We start from the raw sequence: 26,613 nt of genomic DNA on the forward strand, positions 1-26,613 counted from the left end.
TGTGCCTAAGACTCAGATGCAGATCCGTTTCCCTGAAACTTTAGTTGTACAATTTCAGATCCTTTACCTCCTGCGGTCGGCATGTTGAGAACTTTTTCTGAGCTAATATACATTCAGGAGAATATTGCCATCTAAAAGACCTCAAACAACACAGAAGTGCTTCTTTCCCAACTGGTAAGGCCCTCACACCATAGCAAACATCTCGAGACCCCCACCTAATCTCATAATTCTACTCCAGTAATTATATACACTGTGTGCCAAGAAATGCTACAGCTATCAGCTTTCAAATGCCTATAACAATTTTTTTAAAGTATGAACTATGATTCTACCTCACAGTGTTTATTATGGAATACTCAACTACGTGTGCTTATAATTTATAATAATATGGGATTTTAAGAATGGCATTTGTGAAATGTAAGATTATTGTTGTTAATGGCACCTCGTCCGACTAACAAGCATGGCTTAAGAGCCCCGAGTCGAGTTTCCCTGTTTGAGTAGGAAGCTTGATTCCCAAGGCAAAAGTCACCCGACCCTCCCAGCTTCGTGGTTTTAAGGGTATTAAAATGCTCTAACTGCCTTGGTGTTGTAGGTCTCCACCAGCAGGGTTTGAGATCTTTCTAGAACCCTTGTTTGCTGCACCTACTGGTAAAATGAATATCTTAACTCTTCTCTGTTCTCTTCATGTCGAAAGGAAAGCTGTTATCTGGCCCCTTCTCATGCAACAACAGAAAGCCCCTCCCTCCCACCAGCACCAAAACTACTCCACTGCCTCCAGTTCTAACCCAGTGTATATGATGTTCACACCGGGTTCACACCGGGCATGGCAGCTCAGACAAACTTGACCTTCTGGTGACTTTCTGTGTAAAGTTCAGACACAGCCACAGGCTCCTGTCCCCTGACACTGTCAATTCTGTATCCATCTCTTGTCGTTAATGATGCTTGGTGCAGGGAATATAAGCCTCATCCATTCGCAGAGCTTTGAATCTCTGCTGAAGAACTCTGACTCCAGCTTTGAGATTTATCTTCGGGAGTTTTAAAAACCCTGACAAATTCAGGGAAAAGGGCAGTGGAGAGAAAAGTCTTGCCTCTGAGCCCCTCCCAGGCTGAGGATGCCAATAACACACAGCTGGGGTGGGGGTGGGGGTGCTCTCAAGCTGCCCAGGGCTGAGCTCGGCTGATCCACGGGAGCTGGCTCAGACATCTGGGAAACGTAAAGCTGACATCACCACCCTTCCCTGCCTATGTCAGGTAGTGAGACCCAAGGAGACCAGCATCAATCTCCCAACAGCTCAGAGTGACTTTTAGTTCTGCTATTTGGACTTTGGTCAAAGGGATTGCAACCAGAACAGCAGGTTGAAACAAGAAAATTGTTCCTCCTTTCTTCCACTGGGACGTGCAGCTCCTTGCACGAGGCAGACTGTCCGTCTAGTTACTTGTGCCCATGTGACTGCATTCTGGCTGCATTTATGATGAGTAGGCTGCAATTACAAATACTTCACTATTACTTCCAGTCCCCAGCCAGATGTGCATCTGCTCCCTAAGCAAGCACGCAAGCCCAAGAGTCACACTCTCTCTACGTGGCAGCGTGGCGCTGTGCACCTTCGTAGTCAGAGAGAAGCGCCTATTGCCTACGCACAGGGTAAAGTCCTGGGGTTACAATTTAGAACCGAGAAGTTTGTTCAGGGTTGGGAGGGAGGGGGGAAAGCAGTTACTTGGAAAGCAAAACCAAAACAAACCCAGAGCCCTTGTTCTAGAATCTCTACTCAAACTCAAATCCTTCTGGTTTCTTTAAAACTCTGAAGAAATATATGATTTAGCTACATTCCATGTTTAGAGCAGGGCGCTCCAACCGTCATTCTGAAGAGCACTCTGTGTTTAAGCTCACATTAATTTGAGCTAGTTTGAAAGTTATTAGAGGCCAAATGAGATGTTTTCACGTGGGCTTGTTTTTGTTGTTAAGAATAGTCATCTACAAATAGGTTTCCCAATAAAATGTACCCATAACCCTGTTTTCAAAAGAAAACAGCTTTAAAAAAAAAAAAAGAATTAAGAGCAATTTACTGGTGACAATACACACAGAAGAGAAGTGGGCAGCAACTTTCACAAGGATGCAAAGTGTTTAATGAACTTAGGATGGTAGGCTTTGTAAACTAGAGTGTTATTTACAGCTAGAACTCCAAGTGCAGGCACCCCGTGGGTGTGCGCGGCATGCTACAACGGACGTGCCTTCAGCTTGTCCCGAAAACACTGGCAAAATAAATTTCAGTTGCAAATTCACAGATACAAGCTTCAAGGTATAAAGTTGTATATGACAAAAAATACAGATAATATTTATAACAATAACTTACAGGTACAAACTAATGATAAACTACAGTTTCACAAAGGATTGTAAACGTTTTGCACACGATCAGTCCTGCCTTTCAGGCAAAGTGCTCTTTTGGTGACAAATAAGTTAATAGACACACACTCGAGCCAACTATCTCCAGACAATACAAAAAAAAATGTTTTGACTTGTTTTCTTCTTTGTAAACATAAGTTTTACAAAAAAAAACCAAAATGAAGAATCAATAAAAGTGTCTTGCAGGCCAACTCTAGATACATACCTGGGCAGCGAGAGGATGTTCGAAATGCTTTGAGTGTTAAATAAAAAATTAACATTAATATCTTCTCAATGGTATTTTATACATAATAAATGACAAGTTTATAACCTCAATCATTTCTATCCCTGAAAGAAGGAATTAGGTATGACTTATTGGCAGCTGGGTCATTGGATGGGGTAACAAGGGCTGGAGTCCAGGAGTTGTTGGTGAGCTACAAAACAGAAAGAGATGTGGCTATCAGTTCCTTAGCGTGACTGAGAGCGGCTTAAACACACAAGAGCATGTCAAGGTCACTGTCTCGGGGGTGGGCATCGGTTTCACCTGATAGCTAGGTATCAGACACTAGCAGAGGTCACTCTCCCACCTCAGCAGGACTGCTGACTCATTCCTACAGGGAGTGAACAACTAAGCTTCCAGGTGATCCTTAGCCACCCCATCTTTAGCATCTTTGGGCATGGTGGTGTGCTCCATCCCTGTGTCATTCACTACCCCTGCCCTTCAGTGAGAAAGGTACATGAGCCCTGTGTGAAGACGTTGCCTGTCTTTTGTGCGGATATCAGGGTGTGCGGGTACACCCAGGTTCCCCTTAGGAGTGCATTCTCCCTGAATTACACTCATGGTCCTCCTCTGCCTCAGTGTCCAGGGCCCTGGGGTTACAGGTGAAAACCCCCATGCTCTGCTGGCATCTAAACATGTTTGTCTTGGGTAGCACTGCAGTCTCTTAAAGGACACACACAGTTCCAACAGTAGCATGATCGCATGGCACAATGATATTACGGGCTGTTTGTTGGTTTTTAACAAAAAACTTAAAGCCAAGGCCATGCTGCTTTCAACCCAAACTTCCCTTTGGGAGCAACTAGGAGAGCCAGGTAGTGACCATATTGTGAGCTAGGATGATACCCAAGGAGTGGGGAGTTCCCAACTCCAGTGAAAAGAGAGGAGAGAATGGAAAGACGGTTTCTTCCTGACAGAGACACTGACAAATGCAACAGAGAGGAACGTCTCTCAGGCTGGGGGACTTTGGTGGGGCAGTGGACAAACAAAAATCAAACACACACAGTCCCTCATTTGGGATCCCAGTGTCAAATGTTGTGAAGCCAAAGCAGACTTGCTTCACAAGGACTGTGTTTATGGTGATTTCCTGTAGCCCAGGTTTGTACCTCAGGAAGCTATAGTCATCTCTGCAGAAAGACCATCCGGAGCCTCTGGGTATTTCTTCTTACCTAACATCTGAAATAAAGTGCTTTTGTGTTTCATGATTTTTTTTTGTTTCATTTGTTTGTTTGTTTTGCTTTGTTTTGGCAAGAAATAAGATTTGGCTTGACTAAAAACAGAGGAGAAACATCAGAGAAGATGCAGAAAAGGCCCAAACATTGGAGCCATCAAGTGTGGGCCCCCATGTGAACGTGGATAATCCAACTGTTCACATGAGGACTAAGAGGTCAATGAGACAGATATCAGCACAGATGGGAGTCGTCAAGCTGAGGAACACAGCATCTGAAGAAGCCAATGGATAAGCCTGCCGCTCTTACATACACAGGGAATTTGTGAACTAGAAGATGAATTGGAAGGAAATACACTAAAAATGAAAGATCAAAAAACCTGAATGTAAAAAAAAAATCTTCGGCATTGACCAAAAATAATTTTTTGAGACAGAGTCTCACTATATAACCTTGGCTGGCCCAGAATTCTAGATCAGGCTACCCTCAAACTCGAAGATCTACCTGCCCGTGCCTCTTCCTGAGTGGTGGGATTAAGGCCTATGCCACCATAGCCGGCTAAATAAGGGGTCCTTTTAATGCAAGGCATCAAACAAGCTAGAAGAGCCTCTAAGCAGAAGATACTTCCAATGTGTGCTGTGATGAAAAGCTTTATACATAGATAACAATCAAGAAATAAAATCCTTTTTGAAAATTGAAACCATCAGGCGAGTAACTAAATAGATATGGGGGGTCTTCACGAGAGTTAAACAGGTGTCCAAGGAGCTGGGGACATCTTGTCTGTCATGGGGGAAAGCTGGTAAACGTGAGCTGGAACCTCATGGTCACCAGACTGGCCAGGGTGGAGAAGGGACCCATGCTCAGTGCTTGTGGGGACCTTCAGGGCTCTCATGCTGCTGCTGGTCAGACCACAGTGTGAAGCTTCTGGTAGAATGTCCTGAAGTAGAGCAACTGCTCTAGCTACGCCCTCACACATAACCAACGCATAGACCAGAGAGAAGCTTCAACAGGTACCAAGAGATGCATGCGAGAGAATCCACAGTAGCATGTTCCTAAAATACCCAAACTGGAACACAAAAAAAAATTATCAACCACAGAACAGGCATGAAACGATCCCTCAAGTGGAGTTCTGTATAATAAATCAGCAAGACTGAGGACTCTCACACTCCATGGAAGTGGGGGAGAAGTGAGGGGAGAGGAGGACAGAGGGAAAGGAGAGGGAGGAGGGAGAGGAGGAGTGGGGAGGAGGGGAGGGGAGGCGTGCTCATTGTGGCAAGTACCATGCCCAGCACTTCTGAGTGCTTTATACATGATTGACTTCAATTAAGAAAAAATTATATATATGTGTGTATATATGTATATGTGTATATTTGTGTGTATATATGTATATGTGTATATATGTGTATACATGTATGCATATATGTGTACACATGTATGCATATATGTGTATACATGTAAGCATACATGTGTATACATGTAAGCATATATGTGTATACATGTATACATATACATATATGTATATATGTATACATATACATATGTGTGTGTATATATGTATATGTATATGTATATATATATATATATATATATATATGTGTGTGTGTGTGTGTGTGTGTGTGTGTGTGTGTGTGTATCCAAAACCAAACCAAACAAAAACAAAAAACCAAACAAATCAAGACAACACAAAACAGAAACCTCCAGTCCAGAAAGGTCAACCTTTCTGAGCATAGAAAAGTAAATTATTTAAATATTTATTTAGTTGAAAACAAAGCAAAAGGGGCCAAGGAGATGGCTCAGCAGTTAAGCATACTGGCTGCTCTTCCAGGTTCAATTCCCAGCATCCACATGGTGGTTCACAACCATCTTCCTCCAGTTCCAGGAGAGAGGCCCTCTTCTGGCCTCTTATGTTACTTTTATGCACGTGGCACAGACATACATACAGGCAACACGTATATGCATAGAATAAAAATAAAGGAAATCTTTAAAAAATGAAAAGAAAGAAACACAAAATGTTGCCAGCAAAAATCAATGGATGGATCTTGAGAATGCCATCCTGAGAGAAGTAACCCAGTCCCAAAAGGACATGCAGGGTATGTACTCACTTACAAGTGGATATTAGCCATAAAATACAGGATACCCACACTCCAACCCACAGACCTAAAGAGGCTGGAGCAAGGTTGCTTGAGTTCAACTTGGAAGGGAAAATGGAATGGCCAAGGAAGGCAGATGGAGGGAGGGAACTGGGTGGGAAAGGGGATTGGAGGGGAGTGGGCGCCTGGGGCCAGGTATGGAGAAGGGCAAGGATGATAGCCGAATGGCCTTGAGAATGGAAATCTGCAACTGACAGGGAAGGGAGGTGGGGGGCCTCTCCAGGAAGAGAGAGAGACCTGGGATAGAGGAGGCACCCAATAATCAGTGGGGGTGACCTCAGCTGTGACTCACAGAATTGGGGACATGGAGCCTAAGGAGGCTGCCTCCTGTGCCCAGGTAGGATCCCCAGGAGAGCGACAGGGACACTAACCCACCCACAAAACTTTCAACCTGAAACATATCCTGTCTACAAGAAATGCAGGGATGGGGGTTGGAGCAGAGCGTGAGGTAATGGTCACCAATAACCCACCCAACTTGAGACATCCCATGGGCAAGCACCGTTCCCTGACACTATTATATTTGCAGACAGAAGCATGTTGTCCTCCGAGAGGCTGCACTCACCAGCTGACTCAGACAGATGCAGACACCCACAGCCAAACAGTGGATGGAACTTGGGGACTCTTATGGAAGAATAGGAGGAAGGATTGATTACAAGGCCCTGAAGGGGATAGGAACTCCACAGGAAAACCAACAGAATCAACTAACCTGGACCCTTGGGGGTTCTCAGAGACTGAACCACCAACCAAAGAACATATAGGGGCTGGATCTAGGCCTCCCTGCATATATGTAGCAGATGTGCAGCTTGGTCTTCATATAGGTTCCAAACAACTGGAGCAGAGGCTATCTCAAAAGTTGTTGCCTACATGTGGGATGTGTTCTTCTAGCTGGGCTGCCTTGTCTGGCCTCAGTGGGAGAGGAAGTGCCTAGCTTCACAGAGACTTGAGGTGACAGGGTGAAGGGGGACACCTAGGGAGGCCCCACCCCACCCACTCACAGGAGAAGGGGAGAGGGGAATGGGGGAAGAATTGTGGGAGGGAGTGACCAGGAGTGGCGCAGTGAGTGGAATATAAAGTGAATAAATAAATAAATAAATAAAAATAAAAAAACAGAAACAAATAACAACTCTAGGCAGGATGGCGCAGGTTTACAGTACCAGGGCTACAGAGGAAAAGACAGGCAAAACAAAACAAAACCACCCAAGTCCTGAGTCATCACTTATATCTGTGGCTTCGCAGTAGAGGGTTAAACTAATAGTTGGTTACAATTACTGTCTTCTGTACCTGCTATAATGCTGTTCATCCATGACCGAGATAATCTTTCAAGACGTGAATGAGATCAACAAAGGGGTTAGAAGCTCCCAGCTGTGCTACCTACCATCCATGTATGAGTGCAGCGCAGTCAGCATCGTCCCATCCTGGGGTACGTAGGCAGAATAAGCCATTTCTTCCAACATGGGTGGGGACAGCCTGGAGGAGGGGACAGCTGTGACGGGGGCTGAGGAAGAATGGTTGGGACTGACGTGTTTCTTATGGCGGGCCCTGCAGTTCTGAAACCACACCTGCCGGGGAGAAGAGTGTGCGGTGAGGTCACACAGCAGCTTCTGATAAGCAGCCTGAGGCACACATCCTGACATCCATCCACAGAACAAGCTTTCCAAAAGGCTGCATATAGGACTGGGAGGCCCTGAAGCCATGGGGTTGGTTCATCACCTGCCTCACAGAAACTGTGTGTGGTGGTGCATGCCTGTAATCCCAACACCTGAGAGGAGGAGGCAGGTAGATAATGAATTTGCCACCCCATAGGAAGAACAACATCAACCAAACAGATGTCTCAGGGACTAAACAACCAACCAATGAGTATACATGGAGGGACCCATGGCTCCAGCCGCATATGTAGCAGAGGATGGTCTTGTTGGACATCAATGGGAGAAGAGGCCCTTGGTCCTGTGAAGGCTCAATGCCCCAGTGTAAGGGAATGCAAGGGCGGGGAGGTTGGGGTGGGTGGGGGAGTGGGGGAGCACCCTCATTGAAGCAGGGGGAGGAGGGATGGGATAGAGGGTTTTGGGGGGTGGGGGAAACTGGGAGAGGGGATATCATTTGAAATGTAAATAAAGAAAATATCCAATAAAAATTGATTAATTAATTAATTAATTAATTAAAGGTCATTTCTGGCTGTGTGGAAAGCTAGAAGCCAGCCTGGGATGTGCCAGATTCTGCCTCAAAAAGTCCTAAGAAGTTCAAGGGTTGGAGCTAACATTGTAGTTCAATTATTATTACAAGTCCTTTCTCCCCAGCTATTAGTCTCTGGTGATTTCAAGGTCTATTCTATGCTAAAGAAGCATCTTTTAAAAATAGTAAAGCCTTGAGAATTTCAGAAACATGGCTCTAGTTTTACTATTGGCATTTGGAAAAAGCAGAAAACAGGAAAGGTCTTTTAATCAGAACTTAAAAAGAAAGTGCTGTTGTATTCTTAGACACCTGCTGGATGCATTTCAAATCCTTGTTCGAATTATTAAAGTCCCTACTGGGAACTCACAGCTTTCTACAAAATTCTTGATTGAGCCATCCCAGTCACATTTTAGCCTGCTGAGTGCAAGCTCTCTTAGTGAGTACACAGACTATTTCCTTCGAAGCACACTAAGGTCAACTCTATAATAAGAACAAACTAGTCGTATTTAAGTAGAATGAACTACAAACACACCCAACTGGTAAGGCCTCATAAGAAACAAAGTACCAACCACTCTGCTATCCTCTCTATTGCAGAAATGAAGCAATTCCAGACTGGTGAGGCCAGATCGGGGTACCTGAGGCCTGATTGCTAGACCATATCCAGAAACTAATTTGTATGTGGGAGGACAGTCTGTCATGAGAGGCAACATACAGAGTTATTCTATCAATCAATGCTACCACAGGCTAGGGTGTAGCTTGCCTGGCATGTGTAAGACCCTGGGTACAATCCAAAACATTCACACATACATACACATATGTGCATGTACAGGCAGACAGACAGACAGACAGACACACACACACACACACACACACACACACACATTTAACTGACCCCCATCATTCCAAAAAAATTGTGTCACAGGAGAAATGATAAAGACAAAAGAAATTAGAATACGCATTTTGGTATCTTGGTGGAATAGATACCAAAGCCAGGGAAAGACCATGGGTGTCACCTGCGACCAGGTCTGGTAAGTAGGAGTTTCGTGGCATGAAAGAAGAGAAAGAAGCTGCAAAGAATCTCTAAGGGAAAAGAAGGTTGGTCTGATTTCAAAGGCATACGCTATCCCTTGAGCTGAGTGCTGACCAGCCATAAATTCAAACCAGGGAGTTATCACTGTCACAGGGCACACAGGTGACTAGAGAAAGCACAGGGAATGTTTCTAGGTGGAGACTTAGAAGTATACAAAGGTCACGTGCCACCTCTGATAGCTCTAGTCACTAATTATCTCACCAGAGACATCTTAAATTCAGCGTACACAAACTAGAAGTTCTGATCCAAAAAATGTAATCCTTGAGTGCTGATGCTAGAACTCAGCCTGACTTGCTCACGGGGACCCAAATACATGTCTGGAGACAGCCTAGCAGTTGTCTCTCTGTGTCTCTGTCTCTCTCTCTCTCTCTCTCTCTCTCTCTCTCTCTCTCTCTCTCTCTCTCTCTCTCTCTCTCTCTCTCTCTCTCTGTCAGATCCTTATTCCTTCTGTAAGTTGAACCACTCTGGAAAGGCCATCCCATCTCCTCTGCCAGATTCACAGCGGTCATGAGTCTGAATTCCCCCGTGAATATACAGAGTCTGGGACTGGAAGGGATCCCTCATGCCATGGCGTCTGAGCTACCCACAGGAAACTTGACTGCCTGCAGTGGTATCAGCAGCATAGATGCAGCTTGGGGTTGAGCCAGTCCTTGCTATCCACGCTTTCACAGAACGCCATGCACAGAAGCCTGGAGATACCTACAGCCTCCCCTCCTTATCCTGGCCTCTTCCCTACGGTCATATAGCGCTTCATGCTACACCACTTCTAGATCTTTTAAGCGCTCTGGGTTGATCCCTTGCTAGTTCTTCTGTACAAATAAACAGCATTCTGAATGTGTGGGCTGTACAAGGGAAAAGGGATATGGACCTGCGTGCCAAGGGAGCCTCGGGCATCTTGCAATCACCAGAGCCCCTGGAAGTCCTGTCTTTAGAGAAGCTGCTCCCATTGGGGGAGGGTGGAAGCAAGTGCAGGATTACTTGTTCACCTGAAATACTTCCTGCTCCCTGGAGAGTACCTAAGGGGCAGGTATCAGGCCTCACAAACAACACAGGCATCCCAAAAGGAAAGCAAGCCACCACCAGCCCTGGCCGGAATTTTTTTTTTCCATATTTTTCCCTACTGGTTATTATTAGTGCCTCTGGTTTTTAAAAGAAACTCAGCAATTCTTTTAAACTATGTTCCACATCCCCAGTCTCTCTCTGCTGTCTTGGCTCAGGTGGTCTCCTCCTCTTTGATGCCATCCTTCTTCAGGCCCTCTGTGGTGCTGCCATGCTCCGTGCAGACACACCTGGGACCCTATCCTCCCTCTCAGGTTTCTCCCCACTCCTTGTACACACTCCGTGTTTGTTAAAGATCAACTCGATGTCAAGGTATAAGGCTTTTGGGGGGACCCCTGTTTACACTTCAGGTGGTGTTCTCACAGCCATTGCCTCCACCTGAAGGAGCCTTTACCCCACACTGCATGGCTAGCACAGGTAAAGGTGGGTGGATCTCCCTCTCGATAGCCAACTGGGTTTTGGTTTCTAAGTTAGCAATGATCTTCCCTCTGCTTCCCTGTTGCAGTTTCTAGGCTGTTTTCTTGTCTTGCTGGCAGCCAGTACCTGCTATCACTATGCAATTAGTTATAGGCTCACACTGCAGTCGAATCTCCTAAAACCAAGAACGAACAAATGAATGAGCAGGCAAGTGAGTGAGTGATCTAGCAAACCAACAACCACCTCACTGGTTTGGTCACCCTGACCAAAACTCCTGGCTTGACTTCTTCCCATGTTATGCCAGTTGTAGCCTATCTTCTCCAGTCTCCTATCATGGCTTCCTTCTCCAAAGAGGTTTTTGCAATCCCAATCCCAGAATTTCCATATATAAACTCTACAGTGTAGTATGTTAGGCTGTACCTCATCCTTTCCTAGCTTTGGTTATGTCACCTCCTCTCCCTGAATCTTTAGTAATGGCAGCTCACACCCTCTACATGGAGGGTGGGGTACAAAAAGAGGGACAGTAGGGGAGAGCAGGGGAAAGGAGGAGAGCCAAGTTTAGAACCAGATTTGCCTTCAGTGTTTCTCGGTGTAAGGATCTAAAGCCTCTGTGACTAGAATAAAGATGACCAGAGAGTCACATGACAGATGGTGGCCTAGTCCCGGGAAGCCCACGACAGGCTGTTGTTAACAGTTCCCTCTGAGATTGAAATACCCCATCCAGGAGGGAGCTCCTTAAGCGGGAAGGCAAATGGCTCAGAATAACTTCAGGAAGTCCCTGAAACTGACCAGACTCATAGGCCCCACCCTCTCCCTGTCAGGGTAAACATTAAAAGCTGAGAGTCATTTTCAGAAAGGCAAAGCTGCAAAGCAGATCCTGAGCAGGGGTTGGGGGAGCAGTTGCCTGGGAGAATCAGAGACAAACCAGCCAACCCAGCTGCCTGGAAGAAGCAGAGACCAGCCAGTCCAGCTTCCTGGGAGAAGCAGAGACTAGCCAACCCAGATGCCTGGGAGAAGCAGAGACTAGCCAACCCAGCTGCCTGGGAGAAGCAGAGACAGACCAGCCAGTCCAGCTTCCTGGGAGAAGCAGAGACAGACCAGCCAACCCAGCTTCCTGGAAGAAGCAGAGACAGACCAGCCAACCCAGCTTCCTGGGAGAAGCAGAGACAGACCAGCCAACCCAACTTCCTGGGAGAGCTTCAGACCACATGAGCACCTGGAAAGGACACTCTCCAGCCTGCTGAGCTGCCTGCAAGCTGTGCCGTGAGCTCCAGCTTCCCAGCTCTGTGAGCTGTCACCCATGCTGGGGTGGGCTTTGATAATTCAGCTGTCTTTGACTCAGTTCTGCTCCTGCAAGTAACCCCTAAAAAACTTGCTAGTTCACTAAGTTGGACTTGGTGGCCTCCATACTTTGGTCTGTCGTAGGCTCCTTATCTGGAGTGAGCAGATGCGTGTGCTGAACTCCTGCATCTTCCCAGGAAAAGTTTTGCCACACAGGCGGAAAAAACAAAACAAAACAAAAACAAAAAAACCTGACTTAGGGGTTGGAGAGATGGTTCAGAGGTTAAAAACACTGACTGTTCTTTCAGAGGTCCTGAGTTCAATTCCCAGCAACCACATGGTGGTTCACAACCATCTGTAATGGGGTCTGATGCCCTCTTCTGGTGTGCCTGAAGACAATGACAGTGTACTCACATACATAAAATAAAGCTTTTTTTAAAAATTGACTCAGAGTGGACTAGGAGCTGGCAGTCTGAAGTTTTGCCACAAAAGAAGAGCATACACACCCAAAGCATCAGATGTAGAATTCTCTGCATCTCTTGGTTTACCTACGGGTTCTCACCTGTATGACACGTCTGCTTAAGCCTGTCCTTTCTGCCAGTTTCTGGAGGGTCTGTGCATCTGGGTTGTTGTCCTGAGCGAACTGTGCTTGCATAACCTGTGGTTGTTTTTAAAGACAGATGTCGGGAGCAAACAGTTAAAAGCTTGATCTTTTGCATTCTGATGGTAGAACAGATTAAGGCACACAAAGAAAAACGTGTTGTGTATTTTGGTATTTGAAAATGAATACAGCGAACACAAGTAAAAGAAAGGCGTGCTTTGTAAATTTACATGAACTCTTATTCTAAGATCTTTAAAAATTAACCGCCTGGAAACTCTGCCCCTCAGCTCTGCCATTAGAGACACTACCCTCTCTCCACCCAGTCTCAGAACTCCCAAAACACACAGGAGCTGACTCTCCCACCCTTGGCTTCCCATTTGTAAAATATCCCTGCACTGGGACTCAACAAAAGACTCAAGTCCCACCATAGTTATCTCTAGCCTCTGTGGGTCTCAACAGCCTCAAGGGCTCTTACATTGTTTTTTTTTTTTTTTTTTTTTTTTGTTGTTGTTGATCTACAAACAGTGCTGCAGAGATGGATTACAGCATAGTGCAATGATGCCACTGCTGTGGGGTGGGGAGGGGAAAGGAAGGGGACGGTGGAGGGTGTTTGCTTCGCAGGAAGCAACCTCTTAAGATCTTAAAAAGGAGAGACATACTTTAGTCCATGCAACAAGACCTTAGCAGAGTCCATCGATTCAGAGGGGACATTCTGGATTGATACCATTATGCCAAGTGCTGTGACATATGTACATTCATATATGGTGGGGGTAGGGGGTCCTGATCTTAAGTTCTTAAAAGAAAAATATAGAAATGCCAGTCATCCTCTCTAATTAACAGTGATGGAAAGAGGGAAATGAACCGTCGAGGTCAAGGCTTTTGGATCCTGGGATGAGGGACTCATGAGAATCCAGTAATTTTGAATTTTATTATGTAAAGCCAGTCAGCTGAGGGGAATATGAGATAAAGATAATTAACTAAAAATAGGGCATTCAGTAGGCTGTGCTTGTCAGTGCAGTACCCACTTCCCCACTGTGTTGGTCCCTGCTGCCCTAAATGGTGTGAACTGGTGAGCACCCACTTCCTCACCCTGCTGCCCACCTCCCCCAGGCAGTGTGAGCTTTGTCTTGGCCTGCTCCTGCTGGCGCTGGCCGGCTTTCTGTCTCTTCACTTGTCACAAGGAGACCAACAGCTTACTTTGCAAAGTCCCTCACTCTGGCTAGGGAAAAGCATCCTTTTGCATTGCATTACCCTCCTTAGTGGGTAGGGGGCGGTGCGGCTGCATTCTCTGCTTGCCTGTGTTGCCTGTGATGCAATGTACTCTTCAGTGGAACCTTGACAATATGAGGAAAGTCTCAAGAGCATGGAGAAAAAGTCCAGAAACATTTTGAGACTGCAAATGACCCCCTCAGTTAAGATGCCACGGGTTAGAACTCTTCTAGAATCAAGGGCTTCTAGCTTCCCATCTAAAACTGTATTGATAGATTCATTGTAAAAGGATTATAGACTTGTTCTTATTTTAAGACATTGGAAAATGGACTCCATATCCCTTCTTTCTACCATTCTTTAATCCAAGGGGCTGCTTTTCTATCCAGTTGTGCTTGTGTGTGTGTGTGTGTGTGTGTGTGTGTCTGCTGACTTGGGGGTAACATCCCAAAGACAAATGGCAAGTGAATTGATCATGTCTTTAATTTCCCAGGAAGATCAAGCAGAAGGGATATTTGGGGATTTGCTCCCAAGTCATTACTGATTAGCTGGTTTAAAAAGAAAAAGACCTCTGGAAGTAAAAGTTTAATAATAGAACCAACATACATTTAGCAAAGATATCCATCAAGGAAGGAAATGGAACTTAAATCCACCCTGGCCATTAGGAACCAGAATTATTCTAAGGAAAATAGGGCACTTTGCTATTCTTTTAGCTAGTACCAGTATTCAGTCAGAGAGAGAGAGACAGAGAGAGAGAGAGAGAGAGAGAGAGAGAGAGAGAGAGAGAGAGAAGAAGAAGAAGAAGAAGAAGAAGGAGGAGGAGGAGGAGGAGGAGGAGGAGGAAGAAGAAGAGGAGGAGGAAGAAGAGGAGGAGGAAGAAGAGGAGGAGGAAGAGGAGGAGGAGAAAGGAGAAAGAAGAAGAACAACAACAACAACGAGGAGGGAAGGAAGGAAGGGAGGAAAGAGAGAAAGAGAGAAAGAGAGAAAGAAAGAAAGAAAGAAAGAAAGAAAGAAAGAAAGAAAGAAAGAAGAAAAGAAAAAGAAAGAAAGAGGGGGAGGGAGGGACACAGGGAAGGAGGGAGGAAGGAAAAAAGAAGAAAAGAAAACCAAGACCTTTAAATTCTATGTAGCTTCCCTATTTGGCAGATGCTCAAGCAACTGCAAACCACTCCCAGGCCCAGTGGGGGCTGTCTGGGGACGATCAAGGCAAAGCCTGGTGGCGTCAACACTAAGCCAAGATCCAGGAAAGTGTGTGTACCAGCATCTGAACAATGATAGCAAAAGTAGACCCGAGGAGGAGCCAACCTTGGCATGTTTGATCCGGACATGGCTGGCTGTTGGGAGTGAACCATGGCACAAGCAGGAATTTAAGTGTCCTCCTTCTGCTTGTGATATATCTGTATCTCATGTTTGAGATACAACTGTAGCCATACCCCTCTGATCTGGAAGCTTTTCTTCATGTGAGACTCTGACATGGAATTTGGGGAATTTCTTCAGTTACCCTATGTGAACACTCCTCTGTCCAAAGCAAGTATGGCCAGTCTCAGATCAGTTTTCATGGGTGATTTTTTTTTATTATTGTTATTTTGTTGAATTCAATATTTGGATACATTTAGTTTTCTCAAAATTGAAACAATTTGACAAGGTGATTATCATACTTTTTATCAGATAATCTGGTGGAAGGAAATGATTTGGGTTTTCTTGTTTGTTTGTTTGTTTGTTTGTTTATCTGTGGCTACTCTGCTTTCTTGTTCTTTAGGCGCGGGTGTAGGATCAATGCCACCGAATGCTCAATAGTTGAGACCGTGCTTTCACTTCTAGAACTCACTCTGATCAGTTTTTTAAGCTTATGGTTTGAGCCATGTTCTTATATAGAAATGCATGGTTTAAGTATTTTGTGAACAACGCAAGTTGTTATTGTAAGCCTGTCTGTAAAATTCAAGATTTCTCTTCTCTGTTTTGCTGGGTTCTGGTGAAGCACATGGTCTCCTGGGAGGCAAAACCACATGAAAAGCACAGAGGTTGGGCAAGTCCATCCGAGCCCTTTCTCTGCTATTCCCTTGAGTGGCTGATTGCCTCGAGGGTCATTCCTGTGCCCTTGGAGAGGCTGACTACATGGAGGACTTGTTGGAATGGGTGAGGAGACGAAGATGATATGGACAGGACTTGGCCCACATAAACCTCCACAAATAATCACCATATTTTTTTCTGTAATTATCTTCCCACAGGAGATTGTATAGATACCTGCCATGACTTCAAACTTCCACAGTTATAATTTTAATAAGGAATTTTCACATCCAAATTATGAAGCCTGTAATTGTCAAAGTCACGGCCAAGTCTCTGAGGCATTTTCAATATGATATTTGTCTCTTAGCCATTCCGTCTAGCCCAGCCCACCTGTTCAGACTGCAAAGCTCGGGTAAGAATTCACTTCAAACCCAGGCTGTCTGTGATTTTCTCCAGCGTTCCAGGGAGCAGCAGAGGAACACAGCTCAAGGGAAATGAAATCTCTCAATTCTCTCATTTTTCATGTCTTACTCATTGGTCAAGGACTTAATGTCTAATTAATAAAAGTAATTGTGTCCTTGGAGGTTTTTTCCTTAATGGATCTAGATTTTAATAATCTGAGTCTGGTCTACTGCCAAATTCTTTTAGAACATTGGTCACATCCAGGTTACCCCTCGAATCATTCTTTAAATACCACTCCTGAAACATTTTTACTATAGAGGTCTGAAATGCTGGCCAGTCTCTGACTACTAGAAGTGGTTTTTCCTTTATTTGTTAAACAAGACACAATCGCCTTCGGTTCTGAGCCGAAGTTGATGCTAAATATACAACATACTCCACAGCCCCTGGAAGAGGTGTAGTAAATTATTTATCTAAACACAAATCAAATACCTCAGCCATGCTGATCTTCTAGAAAACATGATCCAAAAGAAAATAGAAAAAGCCAGAAAGACTCATCATATGTAGACTTAAATCCAAAGCATGGGGTGTATTCCTTGACAGTTTTCAAAGGTGAGCTAATGCGCAGAGCCAGCACAGCTCTGATAAGGAAGTTCTGTCCTCTGTTTTCAAGGGCAGAGTCAACCTCAGCACAGAGAAGAAAATGCCACCTCCATCCCTTTATGACTGCTGTCAACCGTAGATTCCTGTCTGTGCTGGGCAGACTCTGGTCTTTTCGAGACAAAATTCGTGCAATTCTATACATTAAGCAACATGTCATTTAGTTAAATGACAACACATTGGAGCCCCACAGCCCTGGACGCTGCCTCTTTCAGCTGAGTCTCCACACAGTCATCTTCTGTTGTATCAAAAATGTCTGCCTTAGACTGAGCTCGTGGAAGCCGGAATAGACCAACATTGTACCCCCATTTGATGTTGACATCAAAAGACCTGAAGGACACCAAACTACTGACTAGACTGCACCCCATGACCTTTCAAGGCAGTTAAGTACACATTAACACTCTCGTGGATATATAAAAGATAGAAAAGTTATATCTTTTAAAAAGTATAGTACAACCTTTTAGAAAACAGTATTTTCAGGCAGCATGGAGGTTGCTTTTTAATTTTTCTTTAGGTCTGTTTTCTTTCGTGGGGAAAGGGCTTCAAAAATCACAAATGCATTGCCACGTCTACCTGGAGCTGATCGGCTGTGAAGCTGGTCCGAGCTCTTTTGGCTGGCTTTGGATGATTGACGTCTTGCTCTGTGAGAAGGGCTCCTTCCACACTAATCCCATTACCTGCATTTTGAAAACAAACCATCTAGTTGGTAACTCAGATGGGTCTCTACTTCTATACAGCCAGTTTCCTCACACACCTTGGCCTCTTGCAATGCACCATGCATCTTCTAAATTGGTAAAGTTTTTTTTTTTTTAAAGAAAAACTTGCTGCAAATAGACTATAAGAGACAGTACTTATAGCCTTGTGCAATCTACCCCAAATGCAGTAAATTAAAAGTATATATCTCTATAAAAATAATTTTAAAAAAGTATATATCTAAGGCCCATCTTAGGAAGTCACATGCACAGAAAATAAAGGCTGCTGCCTGAGACTATAGTGTGGATGTAGAACTAGCTTTGAGGCCACGCTTTGGCTGCAAACCAACAGCTGGAGTCTTTTGCTGGCAAGGATGCTAACTTTACAATCATTGTTCCCAGTATAAAATAATGCATTAGAACTGCCCTGGGGTGAAGTCAGGTTTATCTCCTCGCTCCCCATCCTGAAAGACTGAAGCTGTGCTCCTCACTCACCGTTCTCCACTTCTCTCTTCAGATTGTCCAGCATGCAGTCAAAGTGCACTCTACAGAGGACCTTCTCCTCCACCAAGGCGAACTCCTCTCCCGTGGACAGCTGCCTCTTGCAAGAAAAGCAGGCAAAGCAGGCCAGGTGATACACGTTGCCCTTGGCCCTGCGGACCCAGTCAGTCGAGTGGATGTGCCTGCCACAGCGGGAACAGCGGGTCCCATACCGTCTGGACACAGGAAGGAGGCATGGTGAGGTATTTTTCCGGGCTGACCTCAAACTAACACATCATCGTGCTGTATTGGAATTATCTAAGTTAAGTATTTTAAAAGTGAAACAAGAATGAATTCTTCTTAATGTCAATATGGGAAGCAGTTGAGTCATGGTCCCAATTCAAATCTTTCTTAAAAACAACGCTTCAAAAGTTTTCTTTTCAGATTCTTTTTTTTTTTTTTTTTTCTAAAATACATGAAATAGTTTCAACAGCCCTTACATTGTGTCAACCATTAAGGCATTTACAGGTTTTCTAGAGATTCCAGATATACATGCACACTCACACATACACACTCCAGGTTGAAAACCTTGAAGGGTAAAAATATGGTAACCCAAAATAGAAACAATGACTAAAATCCAGTTGAGGGGATGAGCCTAGCTCATGGTCGGATGTGTACTTAATAATGCACACTGGGTTTAGTCCCCAGTGCCAGAAACAAAACAAACACAAAATCAAGCTGAGATGATTCAGGGTAGCAACTAGTGTTAACATATTTAAATTGGAAATTATCAGAGAATGCATAGAATCTATATTCCTCACTCTCTGGAGCGAGGAGCTAAAATTCAGAGGCTTCCCAGCCACGACAAATGGCCACTTTGCCTGCCACAGAAGTGTGGACATGGGGTCTAAAACTTCCAGAAACATCTGTAGGCATTCTTAGCAAGACACAAGAGCAGAAGGGAATTTTTACGCTCCCAGTCTTAGTGATCAGATGCCCTGCTCTGTCTCCCAACTCAGTCACCGGTGGACAAGGTTAGCATATCTGCCTGTATCTACCCGGGAACTATTTTTAAAAGTGTTGCCAACTTAATTGGAGCATTAAATTCTAAAAAGGAACTTCAGAACACATTCCAAAAAAATCCAAAATCCTAAAGAAATGGATTTTAAATGAATTTTTAAAAAGAATCAAAAACTTTTCAAAGGGTGTTTAATATATAAAAAAAAGTAAAATCAACACACTGTAAGTTGAAGAGGAACCAATTGTTACTAATGCTTTTAAAATGGAAAGCAACTCTGGCAAGAACTGTACATGTTAGTAATTTTAAAGACTACTTGATTTTATAAGATAGACTGAATATTACAAAGCTGTGCTCTAAGCTGCAACCATATAGAACTCTGATAGAAGTTTCCGAAACCTCATCTACACCGTAATTAGTCGACTGTCTAGCAAAGTTCTGCTAGACAGAGCTTTGCAATGAACTTTTTCTCATTTAGGAACGCAGACAAAGAAGAGATATGACCACAATTAAAGCAGTGCTTATGATCACGTTTAGACAACTCTCCACAGAGAAGTGCATCCTGGGACACACCCGACACAAACAGCCACGGGGAGATCACTGTGAGAATTGTAACGTTTAATATCTTGTACAAAGATAGTCTCATAACCCAAAGGCAAAGAGCAGACTGCAAAATAAAGGCACGACCTCTGGCAGAGTAATTCAGTTTGTTGTATTTATGACAGTTGATTAGTTTGTTCTTTGAATAATAGTGTAGCTGATTATAGTATCCAAACGCCTGGCACCTTGATTGTGACCAGGATCGTTTCTTGCACGATGATTTCATCCCACTTCACCACTGACTTTCAACAAGAGACACTGAAGCCACTGAGTGTCAGCCACTGAGTGTCTCCATCCTTCACTGCAGATCCCAAGAGTCTCTTTTGAATGCCCCAAACTTTCACCCTCTAGTTTGGGAAAACAACCCAATATGAAGTTTTGTTTAGACAATTCCTAAAGGAAGCAAACTAACATTAATTTAGTTTTAATACAAATTATACTCCCTCCCCTGAAATTAAGAGGTTGACCCTGATGCTGAAACCTCTAATCTCAGCACCTGAGAGGGCCAACACAGGACGATCCTGAGTTGAAGGCCAACCTAGGCTACGTAGCAAAATCTGATCTAGAAAGAAATAATTTGAAATATATCCTAAAAATTACCCTTGAGTAATCAAACGGTGTGCAAAAGGCCCTGTTACAAAAGTCTTTTTAAAATAATGTCTTGGGGCGTTTATTAAAAGGAGAACTTGGCAATATACCTGAAGTAATCGAGTTTACAGAAAATGTCTTTATCCTTAATGTAGCAGCTCGTGTGCCTTCCCAGGGACGTTCTGCAGACACTGCAGGAGAGACAGCGGACATGCCAGCATAAGTCATTCACCTGCAAGGGGAGAGGGTGAGGGTGAGCAGCCCGGTCCACACTGCCACGTGCACGCTCTGAACGCTTCCACCCAAACAGCACCCTTGACATGAGCGTGCATCCGGCTGTAGCCTCTTCTAGACTCCAACAAGAACCCAGACTCCTCTAGGCCACAGTTCAAGCTTGGTTTTGTTTTTACGTGCTTTTGAAGGATTTGGGTTTTCTTCCATATTCATTTTCTCTCTCCCTTCCTCTCTGAGAAAACCTGAGAGAAGATGTTTAGTCTAGAGTCATATATACGGGTTCTGGTTCCGTCCTTACTCTAATCCTTTCTATAACTTGGTAGTTACGGAAGTCGAGACAAACCTTTTGACCTACAGTTTGGGCAAACAGCTATGAACTGTGCAATCCATCAGTAGGAACAATAAAGACAGAGAATAGATTTGTAAAACACCCCAATAGAGAAAGCAGGCAATACCCTTCCCTTACACATCAGCCCTTCCTAAGGTAGAGTGCAAAGATGCTGTGCCTCCTCCCCTAACATATACATATACATCATATACATATACATATACATATACATATACATATACATATACATATACATATACATATACATATACATATACAGCTACAGAAAGCAAAGTGCCCAGGAGGAGGATGTTGCTAGCCCAAGGAATGATGGAGCCTCTGGAGATAGGAAGATAGCAGATTATAGGTGGTTTTAAATGCACCCAGGAAATATGTTTACTTGTACTTCAAGTAGTGAGACAGTGGCATTTAATAAAGTAGGGCACTCTAGACTTTGACATGGGAACAAAACAAATGACCACTGAGGTTACCTGAGGTGGATGCTGCCCCCCTAAACACTGCAGTTCAGTCCCCCAGTGGAGACGTGTGTCCAGCTGTGCTGGCCTGCAGTGTGGATCCTGACGTGTGTTGATCAGCAGACAGGGACTACGTAGGTTTGTGCTTTCACGCTAGCAGCCAGGGTGTTTTACTGACTGAAGGAAGTTACAAATGATACTCTGAAGGAAACACTGTGATTTCTAGCTACTTATGAACCTCTTCCCTAAGCAATGTTTAATTTCTGATGAAAATTTAAGTTTGGGTCTTTCTTCAAAAGAACTATCTGTTCACTATAGAAAAATAGTTACTTGGATTAAAATAGAATAAAAAGACATTAACCAAACAGAATACTTCCTGGAAGCAGAGATGTATCTTCCTCACATTTTCCCCTAAGTTGTATCCAGTCCAAGCATCTGGAACATCCACCACTGGAGGCCTTCTTTCAATCACACCAGGCTTTTGTTTTGTTTTCTAAAACAAGGCTTTAAAACAGAGGCTGGAGTCTCTAGCTCTACAAACACCAGACCCCAGGCCTGGCTTGACACCTTTCCTCAAGGTTTCTTTTGAAAAAGAGAAGAGAGCTGCTTAACATTCCCAGTCCTTGCCAGGGAATCAGGAGGGTGGGTGGGGGGAACTCTGGGAAGGTTCTGGAACCCTTTGCTGAACTAGCATTAATCCAATATGGCTCCACACCGGGCTAGGTTAGGACAGGACTGTAGAGGGCAACAACCACAGCTGACTCTTTTGTCTGACACTGTGTGGCTGCTCCACAGGCTGGTATTTTTTTTTCATAACCTCAAAAGCTACATCTATACTGGATCAAATATTTGTTACCAGTGAGAAGTTTAGATTCAAACGTAAGATTAAGGAGCTAGCCCTTCAGCTTGGGGTAGGCGTGCTGAGAATTCCGAGTGCTTAAGTGATTGTATGGTGGAAAATTTTCAGTTAACTTATAAATCCTAGTAGAATGTGATTGTGTGTAGAAAACTTTCCTAGGTAGACTCCTGTCCAATTACAAAAGAAAACTTCACAGCACCACATAGACACACAATTTTTATATAATATGAAGACAAGCATGAACAATGTATAAAATTATGCAAGGCCAATGCTAGTGTCTGAGGCAGAATTCAGACAATATTTTAATTTTACTGTGTAGTTATCTTCCACATCTCTGCTGTGAAATGTTGAAATTGTCTTAAGTCGGGTCCAGAAACACTGCTCCAGATTCTGGTAGTCACTGAGAGCCTTGTTTCAAACAAGAAGCTGTGTTGACTCAGTGCATGGTTTTGTGGACGAAGCGAAATGGGAAATGGGATTTTAAGAATGCAGATTTAAAGAGAAAGCCAGGTTAATTTTCCGAGCTTCAAGAATCAAATAAAAACATTAGAAAATGTTTTCACTCAAGCCTCTTTCCGTGTTTTATCTGGGCTCCAGGAAGTAATATTCACGGTCCACCCAAGAAAGCAGCCTTTGAATGTTGACATTAAGTTAAAGAAACCCACTAATTCACGTTTTGATCTTTTATTCTCTGTAATTAATCCTTCTGAAAACTGAAGCTCAAGGAGGGGGACAGAAAGTGAACTGGTTTGCAACTAATTTCGTATATTGGAAAGAATTGTTTTACATAGTGGTTTTTTAAAAGCTATTGAAGTTGGAAATCCAATGTGTTCAGATTAAGACACAGGGGACCAAGATCCTGCCTGACATGACACGGGTAACTGCAGCCTGCCAGAACCTCAACTCCAAAACCTCCCACCCCGAGTGAAATATTCTGAGAAAGTTAAACCAAATTAAGACAGTCAACTCTGAAACCACCCCGTGAAACACTTCAGCTGAGGGGTTTATATGTACACCTAACTTTACAGCTAGACTGGGTACCCCCCCCCCCAAACCCTGGTAGGACATAACATCACTGTGCTTAGCAAGATCTAGGAGGTACCGAAATGGCTTCTAAAGCTTTATATAAACTTTTGCTTTGGGAAGGTTCCAGGTACCGGTAAATAAACCTATGACCACGATGCCAGTAACAGTTCAAAACTAAACATCTTTAAAGGCACTTTACAGTGTTTTTAGTTACAGAAGGAGCCGCTGCGAGAGGGAATAACACACGGAACTGGGACTAGTTAGTCTCTGTAAGACAGCAGCACGGGTGTATTGGAGAGGAGGGACCAGTTTGCAGAGTACGGGATTTTTAAGTAAGTAAAAGTCTAGACTTGGAAAACAAACAAAAGCCTATACCAGAATGGGTGGTAGTTCCTCAAGTCCTTCTTTTGCTGCTGGTGACCGAGTCCTCCGCACACTCTTGGGGTGTGTGTGGGGGAACCCTCATTTACACTGTAGACCCTATCCCTAGACTTTCACAATAAGGAAAATCCTATGGTTCCATATCATACTTCTCGCTGTGGGCCTTAAGAGTGGTGGACTAATATGCTGAGAGGTTGACACGAAGTGGGGCACTTCCCCCCCGACCTTCACACTGACTCCGTCGGGGCTCGCCTGGCCCACCATCCTACCTTGAGGAGGTATTTGTCCACAATCTCCAGGCCGCAGCTGCTGCACACACACTTGCCTGGCGGGCACACGGAGCCCGAGGCCATGGACTGGGGCGAGGACGACGGGGAAAGCGGGGCCGAGGAGGAGCAGGAGTCCTCGTCCCCGGCTCCCTCGGGATTCACCTGCAGGAACAGCCGAGCACTGGCCTTTCACGTCCCACCTCCCCACGGGGCAGCCCAAGGACTGTCCTCCGTCCCCAGCCTTCCCCATCCGCACTGTGGGGTTCCCAGACCAGCAGGACCCCTGGAGCCCCGCGCCCCGCCCCGCCCAGGGAGCTGGGGGTCCCCACTCGGGTCGCCGCCCCACTCACCAGTCCTTCTTCCCCAGCGCCTTTGCGGGTCCTCCCGGCCGCCAGGGCTGCAGGCCGCCCGCACTCCTCCGACATGAGCCCGGGGCACTGCGCCGCGAGAGCGGGAAGGCAGGGAGGGAGACAGCGGTCAGGAGCCCGCGGCGAGCACGCGGCGCCCCGCAGCCCGGGCCCCACCGCGCTCTTGAAGGGCGCGCACGAGGGCGGCGCGTGCGAGCGCCGGCACCTGAGCCCGGGCGCAGCTGGCCGGCCAGCGCGCAGCCTCCCTGGGCCGCCGCCGCCAGCGGGCGACTCGAGGACTGCGCGGCCGCTGCTCCCGGCTCGAGCCCCGCGCTCACCCCGGCGCGCCGGCCCCCGCCCCCCACCGGGGGTACCCAGCTAATAACCGGCCTCGGTGCACAAAGCGATTGCTTTCTAGACGTCAATCACCCGGGAGCGGGGAACACCCGGCTAAAGGGGGCACGGGGCGGGGGGAGGTGGAGTGAGAGAGAAGAAAAGATGACTGAGGAGGGGGTGGGGAGAGAAACTTGATTTCTTTAATAACCTCAATTAAAAGAGCAAGACACACATATATTTTTTAAAGGGGGGGCTTTTTGAATAGGATAGCCCAAAAGGTGAAGAGGTTTAATCGGATACTTGAAAGCTAATTACAGTGGGATTTAAGAAGCCTGGTGTTTGTTCCGACAATTTGAATGAAAATGCTTCAGATTAAACGGAGCCAGCAGCTCTTTGGTAAACTTGAAGCAATTAGAACCGTAAGCGATTTACACTGGTTTCTTTAAGGTGTGAATTGCCACTTAGTGCTCAGTAAGTCAACATTTTAGCTACTAAAGGATTAGTTTTAACCAGTGCAAAAGCGGGCCGAATAATGGAAATATCCAGCTGAATTTAATTTGTTCCATTAAAAAAAAAAAAAAACTCACCCAATGCGGGTCAGAATATTTTAGAGCACGCGGACGCGTCGCTCAAGTGTCCCCAATCCCTGGCTGCACTTTCAGTTTTGTTCTATAAACGAATGCAATCTCTCTGAGAAGTCTAGTTTAGGGCGAGTGGGTCCGCGGATTCCAGCAGCCCACACCCCTCGCTTTTGCGTCCCTTTGTCTCCTTTTCCTCTGTCTTCCGAAAGCTCCAGGTGAGCCAGCGGCCGCACGCCTGGGTAGCCCCGGCGCAGCTGCTCCCGGGCGCGTCTTCGTGGACAGAAAGCATCCAGACAGAAACGCTACCCGCAACCGTCAGACAAACACGAAGCCAGCACTACTCTGCCCATGTCCAGCCGATACCCCCACCCCGGCCCTGCTCTCCAACAGTTTAGGAACCGAGTTCCACCATAAAATGCGAGCACCCACGGGTCTTGCCTCCGGAGTAGGTGACAGCTTGCCAGGTCTCCCCGTTAGGCTCGCCTCGTACTGCGAAATTTGCCCTTTTGGTATTTCCAACGAAATCGTTCTTTTGTCCCTTTCTAAGAGCGGGCGGGCCCTGGAAGACTCAAGTCCCCAGGTCTGTCGCCGCCGGGTCTCAAGCCCCACATTCACCTTATCCGTGGCAAGAGCCAGCGTTCAGCAGAGCGCAGCCATTGGTATCTGGTGCCCTGAGACAAACACCTAGACCCCCGGCCCCTGCCCCAGACTGCCGCGAACAGCCCGTCACGTAGAATACAAGCAGGACTCACGTTGCCCCGTGAGCGTCTTAGGCTCCAGGTTTCGTCTCCCAAATTAGAGTGTCCATGCCTTAGGTTAAGTGAGCCCGTGGGGAGGGGACGGAGTGATTACTACCTAACGCTACTACGTAATAAAAAAAATTGTCAGGTCTGGAGACGAGGCAGTGACAGGTAGTTTCCCAGCCTGGTTTAGGGGCCGGACAACTCTCTTCTCTCAAGGAAACTCCTATTCAACAGATCCCGCCCGGTGTAGGCTCGCTTACCTTCTCGCGGGGAACCGCCAGCTCCGGCACTTCCTTTCCCTCCAGCTTACACACAAACATCTGATCGCTCTTCCAATACATGGCCCCGCAGGCGCTGCTCGTCACATACCAGCTCCAGAGGGTCAGAGGCTGTGGGTGTCCGCAGTGTCCCCTCCTCCGCCCCCAAAGGCCAAGGAAAGCTAACAGGCAGAACAGCGATGCCACCAGTGTGTCTTGTTCCAAAAAGGCCACAGTGACCGTAACCACTCTCTGACCCACTGTTCTTCCTCTCTCAGCCACACTAAGGCCTGTCCCTCCAGGAAAAGAGGGAAAGTTGTGTTTTCCAGAGGGTGGAACCTCGCAGAGAGGAGGGGGTGTGGGGGAAAAGTCTTTTCCTGAAGGGACAGCCTCACCTCCTTATGAAAAACCCGCCTTCTCTACATGTTAAGATCTTTATCTGCACCAGACAACTTACTCTGAGTTCAGTGTTAAAGGTGGGGGGGAATTGCGGATGTCCGTTAACTTGCCTTTTTTTTTTCTTTTTAAGAATAAGCTTT

General features: G+C 45.5%; 1 protein-coding gene across 2 annotated transcripts; it reads right to left on the bottom strand.

Moving 5' to 3' along the window:
* Positions 1 to 2,093: 2,093 nt before the first annotated feature.
* On the bottom strand, positions 2,094 to 26,366 carry Lhx8 (LIM homeobox protein 8). 2 transcript variants are annotated; one of them, XM_006501072.3, is made up of 9 exons: positions 25,690 to 26,006; positions 24,161 to 24,247; positions 23,811 to 23,972; positions 20,348 to 20,469; positions 18,047 to 18,267; positions 17,433 to 17,536; positions 12,549 to 12,644; positions 7,346 to 7,529; positions 2,094 to 2,811 (listed from the first exon to the last, which is right to left on the bottom strand). In XM_006501072.3, the coding sequence occupies exons 2-9, from the start codon at positions 24,233 to 24,235 to the stop codon at positions 2,765 to 2,767; spliced, it is 1,011 nt and encodes a 336-aa protein (XP_006501135.1). In that variant the 5' UTR covers positions 24,236 to 24,247; positions 25,690 to 26,006; the 3' UTR covers positions 2,094 to 2,764. The 2 variants fall into 2 exon arrangements, with proteins under 2 accessions (XP_006501135.1, NP_034843.2); NM_010713.2 differs by lacking the exon at positions 25,690 to 26,006 and adding an exon at positions 26,078 to 26,366 and having other exon boundaries at positions 2,099 to 2,811.
* Between the last annotated feature and the right edge of the window lie 247 nt (positions 26,367 to 26,613).

This window comes from Mus musculus, chromosome 3 (genome assembly GCF_000001635.26).
Source record: "Mus musculus strain C57BL/6J chromosome 3, GRCm38.p6 C57BL/6J".
Classification (NCBI taxonomy): domain Eukaryota; kingdom Metazoa; phylum Chordata; class Mammalia; order Rodentia; family Muridae; genus Mus; species Mus musculus.